General features: G+C 34.6%; 1 protein-coding gene across 13 annotated transcripts in view; it reads left to right on the top strand.

The window, feature by feature from the left end:
* Positions 1-17947, top strand: part of LOC148302126 (serine/threonine-protein kinase MARK2-like) — a 205387-nt gene extending 187440 nt beyond the window's left edge. For 7 of the 13 annotated variants that reach the window (XM_088272086.1, XM_088272084.1, XM_088272075.1 and 4 more), the window contains 5 exons: positions 4111-4179; positions 7801-7860; positions 13722-13919; positions 15471-15589; positions 16838-17947. In XM_088272086.1, the coding sequence (XP_088128212.1) occupies positions 4111-4179; positions 7801-7860; positions 13722-13919; positions 15471-15589; positions 16838-16896 (505 nt within the window). In that variant the 3' untranslated portion in view covers positions 16897-17947. The remainder of the gene's footprint in view (positions 1-4110; positions 4180-7800; positions 7861-13721; positions 13920-15470; positions 15590-16837) is intronic. The other 6 variants (XM_088272082.1, XM_088272078.1, XM_088272081.1 and 3 more) reach the window with 3 other exon arrangements.
* Positions 17948-18006: the final 59 nt, after the last annotated feature.

Genomic DNA, 18006 nt, shown 5'->3' with positions numbered 1-18006 from the left:
CGTGGGCTAATGTTTAGTTATCTAGGCTCAAAATATATATAATTGATTTTTTTCTCATTAAAAAAAAATATATACTAATTTCACACCATTGCGGCATTTACAGACCGATTTGAGATTTAAAAAAAAAACTATCATTCCATATAAATATACTAAGAAAGATTATGCAATTTAAATTTTTTATTTATTATTTATTTTAAATAGGTATTATTTCTCGCGTGTGTTACTGTTGTATGTGGTGCTTTGTTCATAAAAAAATATTTTTTTTGTCTGTAATTTGAATTAGCACTCTCTTATCTGTTTAGTTCCCCCTATTGACAAACTTGGATATATGTTTTTTTTTTTAAATAAATAATATTGTTTTGGCAAATATGAGTTTTATTACGATTTAAATTATTATGTATATACTGTACAGTAAAACCTCGATATAACGGATCTCTATTTAACTTACCTCGGATATAACGGACAATTTTTTTTGAGTAGATGAAGGTGGCCCCGGGTATAAAATAGGATGAATTTTTGCCCTAGCGAGTGTTTTTGCCTAGAATTTTCACTCATGAATTACATTAAATTATAGTAACTTTAAACATGAAGAGTAAATCCACTCACGAGTAGGCATAGGCTATGGAACTTATAAACTTGAAGCCTGAGTAGGGTCATGATAAACGGTGTTGCATTAGCCGTAGCTAGATTTCAGAGTCACTTGGACATAATTAAAAAAAAAAAAATGAAATAACAGATGAAGTTTTGAACCTGAAAAATGGAAGGATGAAAGTGGAGATAGTGAAGAAGAAGAAACAATACTGCCAAAAAAGATTGTACATCATTTTTAAACACCGTATTATGCGGAATTACCGAATTATGGTGTTTGAAAATGACGCAGGGGAAGACCGAGGAAAACTTGGCACAATCAGGTATGTCAAATACTTGAAAGCGGCCGGGTCAGGAGTCGTAATAATCGTCGGTTATGTATGAGGAGATGCATGAATGTAGAAGAGGCGAAGAATGTTTGCAAAGACAGAGTGGTGTGGCGTTCGATTCTTTCTGCCTACCCCTGCGGGGAAGCGGCGTGATGGTTAGTAAGTTAGTTAGAAAATGACGCAGAATGCATCGAAACACGTGTCACTATAGATTTTTAAGATTTTCGGGTTGTAGTATTTACCAAGTAAAACTTAAATAAAATATGAAATATTTTTTTAAACTACTATTACGGGGCTCGGGTATAGGTAATAATAACTCGTAATTAGGATGCAATCGGTTTATTCAACAGGCCGCCATGACAGTACAATGACAAGTGTGTGCAGTCTTCCCTGCCTCAATCTCTTAAGGGATAACGTAAACATTCCCCGCGTACACCCCGCCCTGCCCCTAGCGGGCGCACAGGGTCATAGTTCATGTTGCTAGAATTATTGCGCCGTAACTTTACAGTCAAACTGATTGTCGAAAAGGCATAAGATTTTGTCAAACATTGATTGAACATTATTTTTCTAAAGAAATTTGCAAAAAAACAGTTTGTTTCTTGGCTGGTTTCAAAATGTAACAACACAAATCGCTCACTCCTTTCAAGAACGTCATAAATCAAAAACTGTCAATTTTGAGTTATGCATGTTTTCATAATGCCCAAAAAATGTACTATATCCCAGCAAAAGAGGCATATTTTTAACTTAATATTTACCCGCTACAGGGCAGAAAGTGTTATCTTTGCATTTTGAAGAAAAGGTATTGTTTAATTATTTTTTTAAATATACTAAATATTTTTCAAATGGAGAAAAAATATTCAGGTTTTACCTAAAAAGATCTGTTGCACAGTAAAAAGTTAAATAAGTGGCTTGATATTTATTTTTAATACATTGTATTTTATGTTTGAACTTTAAAAACGTTCTCCTGAAAAATCAAGTTTTTTGATTTATGACGTTCTTGAAAGGAGTGAGCAAAATGTCCTTCGTAATAAGACATAGATAACGATGGGTACATTTCCTGAAATGTTACAACAAAAGAGTCATGAAAATGCAGTCTGTCAAAGAAGGGTAGAAATGAAATCAATCTGGAATACAATGAATCTCTGAAAATTAATTTTAAAAATTATTTTTTTTTTCTTTTAATCAAATGTATACAATTTATGTACCGTAGAACGGGGCTACTTGAACTTTGATGTGTTACTTGAGCCCAGTACAAAAAAAATATTTAAATCTGTATTTGGTCTACAATAATGAACGTATCGGCATGATTCATTGTTTCCCTGACAGGTGACACTTATTGTCACGATACTTCGATCGATACCACGATCTAAATATTTCAAGTAACACATCAAAATTCAAGTAGCCCCATTCTACGGTATGTAAATTTTTTTAATAATGACAACATCAAATTATCTTATGTCAAAATGCATTAAAATATTGCCCTACAGTGAACCACGCCAGTACCCGAGTTTTCTGCTCTATTTTGACGCACCCACTTTCAATTTATTCACAAAAAAGAGTCATTCATGCAAAAAAGTTGAAGCAAGTCTGTCAAAGAAGAGTAGACATTAAATCAATCTGTAATACAAACAATTTTAATAATCAAAAGTCAAATTATATTCAAGTGTTGCCATACTAAGAAAAAAAGAAAGTACCTACCTGATTTTTTTCTGCTCTATTTTGACCGACTACTTTACGGTTACCCTATGTTACTTTTAAGATATTATTTAAACTGTTATTCATTTATGTTTTTTTTTTCCATTTTCATATTCGACCTTTTCCCCTCCATTTTTCCCAAACGACTCCTCACAATTTGTAATTAATTTATTCTTCTCTTCTGTATTTGATTGTATGAATTTGTGTAATTAATTTTGCCTGGTAATTTGTGTGTAAATAATTCACTAATACGCTTTGATAATTGTTTGCAATCTTTAACAAAAATCGTTGTGTTGATTTTGCGCTACTTTTGCACCGTTTCAATTTTAAATACATCACCATCTTACAATACAATACAATACACTCACTATTAATTACCATGCACTCTCAAATAACTCGCAAATACATCAAATATCTTCCAAAACACACTCGCAAAATGTTTTTGGATACATACAATTTTAAATAATCCTGATAAATAAATTTGAAATTCATTGCTCTAAACACACTGGGATATTATGTGATACATTGATGAGGTTTTTTTATTTATATCGAAATTATACTAAAATACACTCTCAAATTATTTTAATAAATCGTTACATTCTTAAATGCATAATATTAATTTTTAATGCACTTACTACGTGTTGTCTTAAACTCACAAATGCGGACAATACAATATTTTTATAAATACATTGCTATTGACTTGCAAATATATCACAATCTACTCAAAAAAATTATTGAAATTGATATGCGTTCTCAAATTAAATTCATTACAATTATACTCTCAAATGCATTCTCAAATTAAATTCATTAAAATTATACTCTCGAATACATTCTTATATTGAATTCATTATAATTGTACTCTCATATGCATTCTTAAATTAAATTCATTATAATTATACTCTCAAATGCATTCTTATATTGAATTCATTATAATTGTACTCTCTAATGTGTTCTTAAATTGAATTCATTACATTTACACTCTCAAATATATTTTAAAATTTAATTTATTACAATTACACTCTCAAATGCATTCTTAAACGAAATTCATTACAATTACGCTCTCAAATGTGTTCTTAAATTGAATTCATTACAATTATACTCTCAAATGCATTCTTAAATTAAATTCATTATAATTACACTCTCAAATGCACTCATTACCGTGGACTCGCTTATATGGACATTGCACATTGCTCCCGTATATATCCTGCTATGCATGAAATGCACTTTGAATGCATTGCACCCGTAAACAAACCATTTCCTCCCAAATACATACATATACATATAACAATACATTGACGTGAACATCGATATATATCAAAACGAAAAATACTTAATGATTGACAAAACTAACCAAACTGTATCTTGATAACTAAAAAAAAACTAATTAATTATATCGGAATTGTTTTATATCTGATGACTGTTGGAATGTGTGTGTTGAATGTCAAATAATATTCAACTCCCGTCCTCTCTCTCGTCCCTGTCCCCATTCCCCGAGCAGTCTATCGATATTTGGGGACGGCCATTCCGACAAGGGTAGAATATTCTCTCATCCGGACATGCGCAAAAGGTTGGTAGCGTGTGACATTTTGATCAAGTGGAATGCTTTCTTGAACGCTTGCTGCTCGCTTGCCTTTGAATGTCTCCCATGCACTGTGTTGTCATTTAAAAAAATATATAATAAATCAAGCGGTAACAAAATTTATATTTGCATTAACACATTTCGGATGGGTGTTTTTTACGCCTGCGGACCGCTGGCGACGGGATTTGATAATTATGTACATATAGTGAAGACCTTAACAAAGAGATTGGTATATAATATTCATTTAAAAAACATTGGAGAATTCCTTCTTTTCTGCCTTTGAAATGAGGCTGGCGCAAAAGGTAAAAATACCCTTCCCGCCCTTAAGCATCAATCCACCGAATGGGCAGATATACCTTTCCCGTCCTTAGTATGTTAACAGCTTTAAATCTTCTCACACACGTGTTTCGATGCATTCCCCATAATTTTCAAACACGTGTCACAGTAGATTTTAAGAAATAGTGGTATTTACTAAGTAAAACATTAATTAAAATTTTAAATTCCATTTTTGACTACACATTTGCAGTCAGCTGAAATCTTGTTTAAACCTTTCCCGTCCGAAGTGTGTTGAATTAAATGATTCGTTTACTCAAAGATAAACTAACATTTTATGTTAATAATATATGTGTATGGCCTGACTATTATGTTAACCTTCAATTAGTATAGTCGTATTGTTCACTATCGATGAAAAGATTAAAAAACATACAGTTTCAAGTCAATTTATGTAAATTGATCCATGTTTTGTTAGATCAATATCACTTTTTCTTAAAATCTATTGTGGAAAGTGTTTCGATGCATTTCGCATCATTTTTAAACACTGTATGTCTAAATTTTAGAGTTGTGTCTTTGGGACGTTGAAGGTTGAAGAGGGGCTTCATTTATTATTAGATCAAATATAATGATATTAATTTGATATTAATTTAATAAATAATAACCTAATTGGGTTAAATTTTTCATGTATAGAACAACTGGTAGCCAAGACGTTGTTTTGCCATTAAAAAACAAACATTTTTGTTATTTATACATTAAAAAAATAAACAAATATGCACCATTACTTCAAAAGATCAATAGATTTTTCAAATCAAAATTTTTCATCTTATACAAATTACTAGACTCTCTTAGTGGTCACAAATTTATATTACGGTTGTGGGTTTAACTATTTTTTTTAACATGATCTTATTTAACAAAACAAATACTAACAAAACTCAGTTCATAAAACTTTTCCAGGTAATAAAATTTCATTGATGTAATGTTTCTAGGTCATAAAATTTCATAGATGTAACGTTTCTGGGTCATAAAATTACATAGACCTAACGTTTCTAGGTCATAAAATTTCATACATTTTCGGCATTCAATTTTGCTTTATGCAGATTGTGTCATTTCATATAAAATTTACAAATACCTGTAAAATTACATGGTGTGGCGATACCTATCAACCTGAGCCATATTTAGTTTCTACGAACAACACGGTTTTAGGGGAGTGTGAGAAACGCTTAAAAGCGTCTTTTACATACTGTTGGTAGGAAGTGTGAGGCACTTATAAGCGTCCTATTTGCTTACTTTTGGTAGAGCCCGAGAGATGCTGAAAAACATTGTTACTTGTGATTAGTAAATGACCCTAATTAGTATAGTAATTAGGGTCACGGTTCATGAAAAAACCGCCCGACGGCAATTAAATTTTAGGGGAGTGTAGTCAGTAATTGAATGCACCCCGCGCAAGAGTGAATGGTAGTTGAATTTGATATATCAAGTTTTATATCCTCTTACAATGAATGTATGGTGACAGTTAGATATGCTATTTTTATGAATTAATGTTTGTATGAGGTGAATGTTACAGGTTTAAACCAAAATGGAACTAAAATATCCCCACTCTTTTCCCGGTTGTACTATTAGTATGAATTAGGTAATCTTCACACATATACACACACTCGGTTGGTGTCTATTTTCTGGTGGTAGCCGGTTGTCCTCTTTAAAAGGCCAGAAATTGGCTTGAACACAAGTCTCACCCTTAGAATGACAAGGTTCCACCGCATTTCTTTATACTGAGATAATTGCACTTTAGATAAATTCCAAATTTTACTAACATTATTTTTTTTGACTTTACCTTAACAAATGTGTTTTTTTTTTAAAATTTTATTTATTAGAAAAAAATGTATGTAAAATAATTTAGTAAGGATTTTGCATACAATTTAAAAGTGTAATAAATTAACTATCCCTGCTTTAGGTACCAGTCCAGGGTAATATTGAATCAATATTAGAGTGAAAAATCACTTATATTCATGACTGACATGACATTGACCCCCTCCCTGGGAATCGAACCCGGGACCTCTAGAACGGTAGCCGAGCGTGCTGACCATTACACTGCGGAGGTGGACATTTATACTACACATACCTCAAATTTCTGATGAAATTTTTGCACACCATCTGACAAATCGCTCACTCCTTTCAACAACGTCATATATAAAAAATTGACAATTTTCAGTTGTGCATGTTTTCGGAATGCCCAGAAAATGTACTATATCCCACCAAAAGCGGCATATTTTTAACTTAATATTTACCCACTACAGGGCAGAAAGTGTTGTTTTTGCATTTTGAAGAAAAGGTATTGTTTAATAATTTTTTTTAAATATACTAAATATTTTTTCAAATGGAGAAAAAACATTCAGGTTTTACCTAAAAAGATCTGTTGCATAGTAAAAAGTTCAATAAGTGGCTTGATATTTATTTTTAATAAATTTTATTACATTTTTAAACTGTAAAAACGATCTCCTGAAAAATCAAGTTTTTTGATAAATGACGTTGTTAAAAGGAGTGAGCGAAATGTCCCCCAGAAATTTTTTTGTTAATTGGAATGTTGTCATTCTAAGTGCGGAAACAAATCATAGTGGCTTGAAGTAGTCAAGTTCAACTGGTACAAGTTGCAGCAGCTAACTGTTCTGCAGTTACAGCACAAGAATCTCATTTTGCGCAGGATGTAATTTTTGTATTGAAACTGTAGAATGGTCAGCCGTGGCAGCTTTAAGCTGTCGAGGGTACAAGACAGCAACCTTGCGTAGTTTGTGTGTGAATTAGCAGGTGTTTTATGGTTTTGTAGATAATTTTCACTAACCTAACCTTACCTTTACCCCGAGTGATGTAGCATACTATGATTGGCGTGGAGAGTCGAGTGAGGTCTGATTACATTATTGAAGTAACCAGTGGTTACTTGTTACTTCACAATTTTGTAGATAGATACCTTTACTGACTGTTACTTACCTATTCCGAGTGATGTAGCATACTCTGAGTGGCGTGGAGAGTCGAGTGTGGTCTGATTACATTGTTGAAGTACTGAGGGGTTACTGGTTACTTCACAATCTTGTAGATAGAGACTAACCTACCCCGAGTGATGTAGCATACTACGAGTGGCATGGAGAGTCGAGTGAGGTCTTATTACATTGTTAAAGTAACCGGCGGTTACTTGTTACTTCACAATTTTGTAGATAGACCACCTTTACTGACTGACTAACCTATCCCGAGTTTCCGGATGATTCCCATTCCATGCGATGTAGTAGATTGTATTCCTGTGTGGCGCGGAGAGTCGAGAGTGAGGTCTGATTTCATTTGTTATAGACCTATGGACGGTAGCGGCCCCAAGAGCGTCTCCGGGACCAACCCTCAATCCTTGCTCGGGTAATTATCTCTTACTTTTGGTTTTATTAACTGACGATGGAGACACACTTGTTCCCAACACCGACCTTGTATTGTTTTCCGCGAGTAGGCCGACAGCCGACGTGTGGGGGAGACATGGGGGTGACCTTCTTTTCTTCAAACCCTTATCCGCACACCAATGGTGCATAGGGCACTGCATCATATAAACACAGTGTTATCTTGATCGTTAACATGTGAAGGAAAGGTGATCAGCCCTCCGCTTCAGGTACCAGTCCAGGGCAATATTGAATATATATTAGAGTGAAAAAATCACTTAAATTTATTTCACCCCCCTCCTCTGGGAATCGAACCCGGGACCTGCAGGATGGTAGCCGAGCGTGCTGACCATTTCACCACGGAGGCGGACCATGTTTTATGAGGAATGTACTCACGGTGAAAATATTTATCGGAACCGAAAATAAAATTATGTAAAGGTTTCTGTCATTATTAATGTAAGCTAATATTCGTATTTTGAATAAAATGATAATAAATCAGTATAATCCGATTGGAAAATGTAACATAATCACTGGTCCTTTGGCCAGGGTATTGAATGACAAAAATCCACTTTCTCTTGTATGACTATGATATAATCAATTCCACATTCCGATTTTAACGATAGTCTGAATTAGTTTGAAGATTTTGTACGATATGTTTTTTAAAATCCATTGTAGTAAATTTGTTCAAAATACTTCCTAAAGCCTTTGAAAACGGTGATATCGCTCACTCCTTTCAACAACGTCATATATCAAAAATAGTCAATTTTCAATTTTGCATGTTTTCAGAATGCCCAGAAAATGTACTATATCCCAGCAAAAGTGGCATATTTTTAACTTAATATTTACCCGCTACAGGGCAGAAAGTGTTGTTTTTGCATTTGGAAAAAAAGGTATTATTTAATAATTTTTTAAAAATATAAAATATTTTTCTAATGGAGAAAAAACATTCAGGTTTTACCTAAAAAGATCTGTTGCACAGTAAAAAGTTCAATAAGTGGCTTGGTATTAATTTTTATACATTTTATTATGTTTTTAAACTTTAAAAACGATCTCCTGAAAAATCAAATTTTTTGATGTGACGTTGTTGAAAGGAGTGAGCGATATGTGTGTTAGTCTTTCCTTAGTATGAAGTGTGTATTTTAATTGTATTAAAACATTCAACCGAATCAATTAAAAAAAAAATTAAGCAGTTAGGTTAGACGTAAACTAACTAATTAACATTTCAAGCACTGTCCTTGTGATTTTTCTATTTATAACTTGCAAAATATTGATTTATAACAAAGTTATTTTATAAGTTATAAAATGGAAATCACAAAGCTAGTAAATTAAAAACTTCGTAAATCATAGCAGTGAAATCACATTCAACTCGTAAGAATATACAAAAATGCATATTTTATTATTTATTTTTCGGTTAAAATAAAACAATTATTTTGCATAAATTTTTGTATATTTCGTCATTTGAGTATTTAAAAATACACTTACATATACAAAAATTCCGCTTGATTGTTACAATACAATTTTTTTTACCTTGTCCTGTACACTCGGATGGAGTTGGACACTATACGGATTAAGCCTACGATATGTATGATTTTATGGATAAAAATTTGAACTCTGTAATAATTTTAATATAAAAATTAAACACCTATATTATTTATTGATTGATTGGCATTGACTTTGTAGAATAACGTAATGATTTAAATATAAACATGAAACACTTGTTTTTTTAATTAAATTAAACACTTGAATAATCCACTGAATTGAGTTTTATTTTTATTTACGACTAGTTTCGAAAACAATTGTCGTTTTTGAAACTAGTCGTAAATAAAAATAAAACTCAATTCAGTGGATTATTCAAGTGTTTAATTTAATTAAAATAATCATGTCATTCCACAAAGTTAATGCCGAATCAATAAATAATATGAAACACTTGTATAAGAGACCACTTTTGAGTATATTATACTTCTCCAAGCACAAGAGCTTAGTCTCTTTATTGGAAAGGAACAGCGTAACTAGTATTAAGATATGTTAAATTCAACTATTGAATTCAACTATTAAAAAAAAAAATCTTGTAACTATATAAAATAAAATAATGTAAACACGACTAGTTTCAAGAATTACAGATGTTCAATCAATGGGTGAAACTACAGAAGATCAATGTGTGGAAATACACATCTTCATCTGTCACAAAGTTTGTATTTTCACTTGTTGATGAGAACATCTGTGGTTGTTGGTCATGTTTACATTCATAAACTCAAAAATGGTCTTATTTATACATGTGTTTTATTTTATAATTAAATCATTGTGTTATTCCACAAAGTTAATGCGAAATCAATCAGTAGTATAACTGCATATCCATGTATTCCTGTGAGATTACAATAGTATAGAAATGTTTGTCTGCGATGTGCTTGGGAAGTTTTATTCTAGTAAATACATTTGTGAATATTTCACAGCAAGGGATGTATTGCTATATACGCTTCTAACACGCTTGGAGCTATTTTCTTTAAAATGGCATTCAAAAGATGCTTTTTGAACGCTGTTTTATTTCTGTACTAACACATATCGCTCACTCCTTTCAAGAACGTCATAAATCAAAAATCGTCAGTTTTCAGTTGCGCATGTTTTCGGAATGCCCAGAAAATGTTCTATATCCCAGTAAAAGAGGCATATTTTTAACATAATGTTTACCCGCTACAGGGCAGAAAGTGTTGTTTTTGCATTTGGAAAAAAAGGTATTATTTAATAATTTTTTAAAAATATAAAATATTTTTCTAATGGAGAAAAAACATTCAGGTTTTACCTAAAAAGATCTGTTGCACAGTAAAAAGTTCAATAAGTGGCTTGGTATTAATTTTTATACATTTTATTATGTTTTTAAACTTTAAAAACGATCTCCTGAAAAATCAAATTTTTTGATGTGACGTTGTTGAAAGGAGTGAGCGATATGTGTGTTAGTCTTTCCTTAGTATGAAGTGTGTATTTTAATTGTATTAAAACATTCAACCGAATCAATTAAAAAAAAAATTAAGCAGTTAGGTTAGACGTAAACTAACTAATTAACATTTCAAGCACTGTCCTTGTGATTTTTCTATTTATAACTTGCAAAATATTGATTTATAACAAAGTTATTTTATAAGTTATAAAATGGAAATCACAAAGCTAGTAAATTAAAAACTTCGTAAATCATAGCAGTGAAATCACATTCAACTCGTAAGAATATACAAAAATGCATATTTTATTATTTATTTTTCGGTTAAAATAAAACAATTATTTTGCATAAATTTTTGTATATTTCGTCATTTGAGTATTTAAAAATACACTTACATATACAAAAATTCCGCTTGATTGTTACAATACAATTTTTTTTACCTTGTCCTGTACACTCGGATGGAGTTGGACACTATACGGATTAAGCCTACGATATGTATGATTTTATGGATAAAAATTTGAACTCTGTAATAATTTTAATATAAAAATTAAACACCTATATTATTTATTGATTGATTGGCATTGACTTTGTAGAATAACGTAATGATTTAAATATAAACATGAAACACTTGTTTTTTTAATTAAATTAAACACTTGAATAATCCACTGAATTGAGTTTTATTTTTATTTACGACTAGTTTCGAAAACAATTGTCGTTTTTGAAACTAGTCGTAAATAAAAATAAAACTCAATTCAGTGGATTATTCAAGTGTTTAATTTAATTAAAATAATCATGTCATTCCACAAAGTTAATGCCGAATCAATAAATAATATGAAACACTTGTATAAGAGACCACTTTTGAGTATATTATACTTCTCCAAGCACAAGAGCTTAGTCTCTTTATTGGAAAGGAACAGCGTAACTAGTATTAAGATATGTTAAATTCAACTATTGAATTCAACTATTAAAAAAAAAAATCTTGTAACTATATAAAATAAAATAATGTAAACACGACTAGTTTCAAGAATTACAGATGTTCAATCAATGGGTGAAACTACAGAAGATCAATGTGTGGAAATACACATCTTCATCTGTCACAAAGTTTGTATTTTCACTTGTTGATGAGAACATCTGTGGTTGTTGGTCATGTTTACATTCATAAACTCAAAAATGGTCTTATTTATACATGTGTTTTATTTTATAATTAAATCATTGTGTTATTCCACAAAGTTAATGCGAAATCAATCAGTAGTATAACTGCATATCCATGTATTCCTGTGAGATTACAATAGTATAGAAATGTTTGTCTGCGATGTGCTTGGGAAGTTTTATTCTAGTAAATACATTTGTGAATATTTCACAGCAAGGGATGTATTGCTATATACGCTTCTAACACGCTTGGAGCTATTTTCTTTAAAATGGCATTCAAAAGATGCTTTTTGAACGCTGTTTTATTTCTGTACTAACACATATCGCTCACTCCTTTCAAGAACGTCATAAATCAAAAATCGTCAGTTTTCAGTTGCGCATGTTTTCGGAATGCCCAGAAAATGTTCTATATCCCAGTAAAAGAGGCATATTTTTAACATAATGTTTACCCGCTACAGGGCAGAAAGTGTTGTTTTTGCACTTTTAAGAAAATGTATTGTTTTATTATTTTTTTTAAAATACTAAATATTTTTCAAATAGAGAAAAAACCTTCAGGCTTTACCTAAAAATATCTGTTGCATAATAAAATGTTCAATAAGTGGCTTGATATTTATTTTTAAAACATTGTATTATAATTTTAAACTTTAAAAACGTTCTCCTGAAAAAACAAGTTTTTTGATTTATGACGTTCTTGAAAGGAGTGAGCGATATGTATCAACTGCATATTATTCAACATTTGAAATGTTTATTACATTTAAGAAAGACAGTATCTGTTATAAATGTTTAAAAAGAAGATAAATTTATTTTCATGAATCAGTGGTACCTATCCTACCTAAATAACTTCATTTTCTGACACACAGGGTGCTCTTTTTTTAGTGTGTCGTAATTTGTGTCTCACCGAAATGGTTTTGGACCGAGATACCAAAAGCAAATGGTTTTCTCCAGCCCTGATCTGAAGATCTGACCTGGAGCAGTCTTGGGTACTATATAAGCTCATTTTCACAAATCATTATCAATTTTTCATGGTTATGATTTGGATTATTTGGCTGGTTGGCATTTTCCTCGATTGTGCTGTGTATTAACGCTTCTTGCCTACAATTGGGATCGTATTTCAGCATGTTTTTTGCATGATGGACTTTCAATGCAACGCTGTCTTATAGACATGTTCAGCCAGCCTATAAGTCACAGCGAGTCACCTAGAAAAATGCCTAAATCAGCTTAAATGCCCCTCAATGAATGTGATCCTAAAAAACTGTTTAATTTTTGTAAGCAGTTGATGTTTTGGTACTGCTATGTTGGTATATTGAGCTATCTCCTTGTACTGCCATGTTGACATAGAGCAGTCACTTTGTACTGCCATGTTGACATAGAGCAGTCACTTTGTACTGCCATGTTGACATAGAGCAGTCACTTTGTACTGCCATATTGACACTGAGCGGTCTTGTTGTACTGCCTTATTGACCAACTGGGCAGTTGTTATCTTGTACTGTCATGTTGACTTTTATTTTTATTGTCTATTAGAGCAGCAAACTCCTAGCACTGTCATGTTGACACTGAGCAATCTCCCTGTCTTTGTACTGCCATGTAGACACTGAGTAGTCTCTTTGTTCTACCATGTTGACATTGAGCAATCTAATAGCACTATCATATTGACATTGAGCAGTCTCCTTGTACTGCCATGTTGACATTGAGCAGTCTCCTTGTACTGCCATGTGACACTGAGCAGTCTCCTCGACACCCTGTACTGACGTGTTGTGTTGCGTTGTGTGCAGAAAGGGGGCGTCGGGCGACGACGTGGGGTCGGCGTGCCGCGCGCCGGGCGCGGGAGGTGGCGAGGAGCAGGTGAAGCCGCGCTCGCTGCGCTTCACCTGGAGCATGAAGACCACCAGCCCGCGCGACGCCAACGAGATCATGGCCGAGATCCGCAAGGTGCTGGACGCCAACAACTGCGACTACGAGCAGCGAGAGAGGTGACCACCCCCACTTACTACTACTACTACTACTAACCTAACCTAACCCTATCCGCACCCAGTGGTGCATAGGGCACTGCATCGTATGGCAGCAGTGTTATCTTGATCGTTAAATACACGAAGAAAAGGTGATCAGCCTTCCGCTTCAGGTACCAGTACAGGGTCAAATTAAATGAATATTTTAATTAAAATGTAACTTTATTTTAAAATCACTATAAATATTTTATTATAACTTAATTATAATGTCTACCGGTTCCCAAGCTAACCGCTTCTTTATCAAGACAGATTAATACTAAAACACTATCTACTAAACAATATTTTAAATATTTTGACGGTTAGGCAAAGGAGCTTGGGTAGATCTCAAGTGGCTTTATTTTTTGTGTTGATTAGTAGTCACAGTCACAGGGATCAGGGATGATGAGTGATTAGAAACAAATTTAACCTTTTAACAGCGTTAACTTTGTTCCTGAGAGACGCCCGTGCGCGGCGGTATTTCGCTGTTTTTTAAATGATTACTTTTATCATGTATTTAGTTAAGAAACAATTTATTTTCCTAAACAAAAACGTTCAATGGGATTCATTGTGCCTTTTTGGTACTCTATAATAAACTTGTGTCACATTATTCTTGAAATATATCGTAATATAAACAAATAAGATCGTAACATAAATAAATCAGAGCACGCATCGTGTGTCACTCTTACCCACTGGCGATGCGTAGCGTCGAGAGTGAGACAGATATAGGGCATGATTATGGCGCGGACTAATTACCGACCGCAAGAAAAATCAGGGATCTGTTCTTTTATTTATCCTTGTGATGTTACAAATTATTAGTCAGATATTTCAACAGATATTTCTAAGTAATCTAATTAAAGTCCTCTATTGCATGTGTGTAATATATTTAGACCTTTAATTTTTATCAAATCAGTCTTGATAAAGAAGTGGTCTTTTTCAAAGTCTTGAAAAATAAGCGGTTAGCTTCGAAACTGGTAGACATTATAATTAAGTTGGGTAATATATCCAAAATAAAACAAGTTTTTGTTGGATTGAATTCTACATTTATTTATGTATATGTTAATATACGTGACGTGTTTCGTCTTCTTAGAACATTATCAAACACTCTAACAATTTAATATGGAATTCTACCAACTGTCTGCAGTCACAAAAAATAAATTATAATTAAGTTATAATAAAATATTGAAAGTGATTATAAAACAAAGCTATATTTTAATTATAAGATATAATTGAAATATAGCTTCAAATATAAAATAAAAAAAACTGTCTTGTAAATAAAACGAATTTATTGTTTTCTGTTATTAATAGATTTATATTATCCACTGACACTTGGTGATGGAATTGCATTTTTAATTTATTATTAGATTAAAACCAATATTTTTAGCTTTTCCACTTTTTTATTTGACCAGCGACCGGGTTTCGTCGTTACCGACATCATCAGACTGACCCCCCTTTTCTGTTATTGATTGAACAAGAAGTATAGTCCATGGAAAACATGTGAATAGGTTGATATAATTTGATGTTGTTTGATCCGGCCAGGTTCCTGCTGCTGTGCGTGCACGGCGACCCCAACACCGACAGCCTCGTGCAGTGGGAGATCGAGGTCTGCAAGCTGCCCCGGCTGTCTCTCAACGGGGTGCGCTTCAAGAGGATATCGGGTAACTAACTTATTTACTGTCATTAATTCATTCCCCTTTGTAGTATAATATGTATCCATTTTCAATTTAAGTTTTACTTTTTTTCTTAAAATCTATTGTGACACATCGCTCACTCCTTTCAAGAACGTCAGTTGTGCATGTTTTCGGAATGCCCAGAAAATGTACTATATCCCAGCAAAAGCGGCATATTTTAACTTAATTTATTTTTATTTAAACTTAATATTTACCCGCTACCGGGCAGAAAGTGTTGTTTTTGCATTTTGAAGAAAAGGTATTGCTTAATTATTTTTTTAAATATACTAAACGTATTTCAAATGGAGAAAAATTCTTCAGGTTTTACCTAAAAAGATCTGTTGTATAGTAAAAAGTTCAATGAGTGGCTTGATATTTATTTTTACTATACTGTATTATATTTCAAAACTTTAAAAACATTCTTCTGAAAAATCAAGTTTTTTGATTTATGACATTCTTGAAAGGAGTGAGCAACATGTTTCGATGCATTCAGCATCATTTTAAAAAACCGTATGTGAAGCTAAGCCTAAATTTTAGAGCTGTGTCCTTGGGACGTTGAAGGTTGAAGAGGGGGTAGGAGCTGTTTCTGTTCCCTCTTTAATCTTCAACGTCCCAAGGACACAGATCTAAAATGTAGACTTGGCTTCGCAAACGGGGTTTGAAAATGATGCTGAATGCATGCAAACACGTGTCACAATATATTTAATAGTGGTATTAAGTAAGACTTAAATTAAAAACGGATAGCTTATGTACTCAGTACTCTCTCTCAACCGATCCATCCATACTCTTGCAGTGTTTCCATTGAAAATACATACAAGTATATTAGATTCGTCAGATTCTTTTAGGGCGCTTGGGCATTACACGGAATTTTACTGTCCGGTAGTCCGTTTTTTTTTCAAATAAAAGCAACTACGACGGTTTAGCGTGATCGAGTTCACACGCACCAATCGAGCGCACTGATCCGGAGAAAGATGAACAAGTGCACAATTCCGTGTAGTGCACAAGCTCTCTTACGGCGTTTGTGCACTACACGGATTGGCTTGTGCTTCTGTCCATCTTTCTTCGGATCGGTGCTCGTGATCTGTGCGTGAACGCATTGCGCATAAATTCGATCATGCTAAACTGTCGTAGTCGCTTTCATTTTTGAAACCGGACTGGCGGACAGTAAAATTCCATGTAGTGCACAAACGGACGTATAGTGTGGGTTTGTAATTTGGGTTTTGTTTTGGTCCGCAGGTACAAGCATAGGGTTCAAGAACATTGCCTCGAAGATAGCCAACGAGCTAAAACTGTGACTGCCCATGCAGCCCGCCTCGCCCCTGCCCCCTCCACCGCAGTACGGCGACCCGCCCCCCCCTCTCCTCCTCCGCCTGCCCGGCGATGCCGACAGCCTGCCCCCCCACCGGCCCCAGCGGGTGCCGAGGGGGGATGCCCGGCGGCGCCACACCACCGAGTGCCGCGGCCGCTCGGACAGCTCCGACAGCAGCCCCGCGCGCGCGCCCTACCTGGCGCTCACGGAGCGGCGTTACAGCAAGAAGCGCGAGCCCCGGCGGCCGGCCGCGCCCATCTCGGCCGAGGACATGGTGCAGATGGCCAACTGCGGCGCGCGCAACAAGAACGGCAGCCTGCGGCACTTCCTGGGCGCCGCGGGCGCGGGGGGCGTGCCGGGCGAGGCGCCGGCCGAGGGCGCCGCCACGCTGCCGCGCAAGGCGCGCGCGGACCGGCGCAAAAAGTCCGCGCCCTCGCTGGAGGCGCCCTCCAGCGAGGAGGCGCTGGCGCCGCGCCGCGCGCCCCGCCCGGCCTACTTCCTGCTGGAGGAGCCCTGCCAGTGCCCCGCGCGCCAGGACCCGCCCCACGTGGAGGAGAGCTTCGACTTCTAATTACAGTTAAGCTTAAACGGAGGGAGTTCTACCGGCAGTCCTATCTATGAACTTTAGTGTTTTAATATTATTTTAAGCGGCCGCGGGAAGTTTCTCCCGCAGCGCCTCTGTTTTGTAAATATATATTTTTTTTGTATGGATTTTTATACAAAGCATATCTCGTAACTCTCTCTGCCCCAGAAGGAAGCTCCCGCTCCCTTGCGGACCCGACGCGCTACCCTAGAGTAAGTTATTAGAGCGGTACAGTACCTGTAAGCGATGGCCGACGCGACACCGGAGAGCTCCGTGACTCGTTTCTACACTTTCCTGTAAATTTCCTCACGTGGTTTCATTTCGTTCATATAGGAATTAAATATTCTCCATTCAAATAAACTGTTATTTCATTAAGATATTTACATATATGTATTTTCCATACATCTAGATTGATGTTTTGTGCTTTTACTGTACAATAAAAATGTTTATCCTTCACGAGTGTTTTTCTACCCTTGACTGCCCCAAAAATTGAGAAACTACAGCTGTACTGCC

The sequence above is a fragment of the Brachycentrus maculatus genome, unplaced genomic scaffold (genome assembly GCF_059751285.1).
Source record: "Brachycentrus maculatus isolate JH-2025_06_01 unplaced genomic scaffold, ASM5975128v1 h1tg000475l, whole genome shotgun sequence".
Taxonomy (NCBI): Eukaryota; Metazoa; Arthropoda; class Insecta; order Trichoptera; family Brachycentridae; genus Brachycentrus; species Brachycentrus maculatus.
The sequence above is the reverse complement of the archived record's forward strand: the minus strand, read 5'-3'. Positions and strand labels throughout refer to the sequence as shown.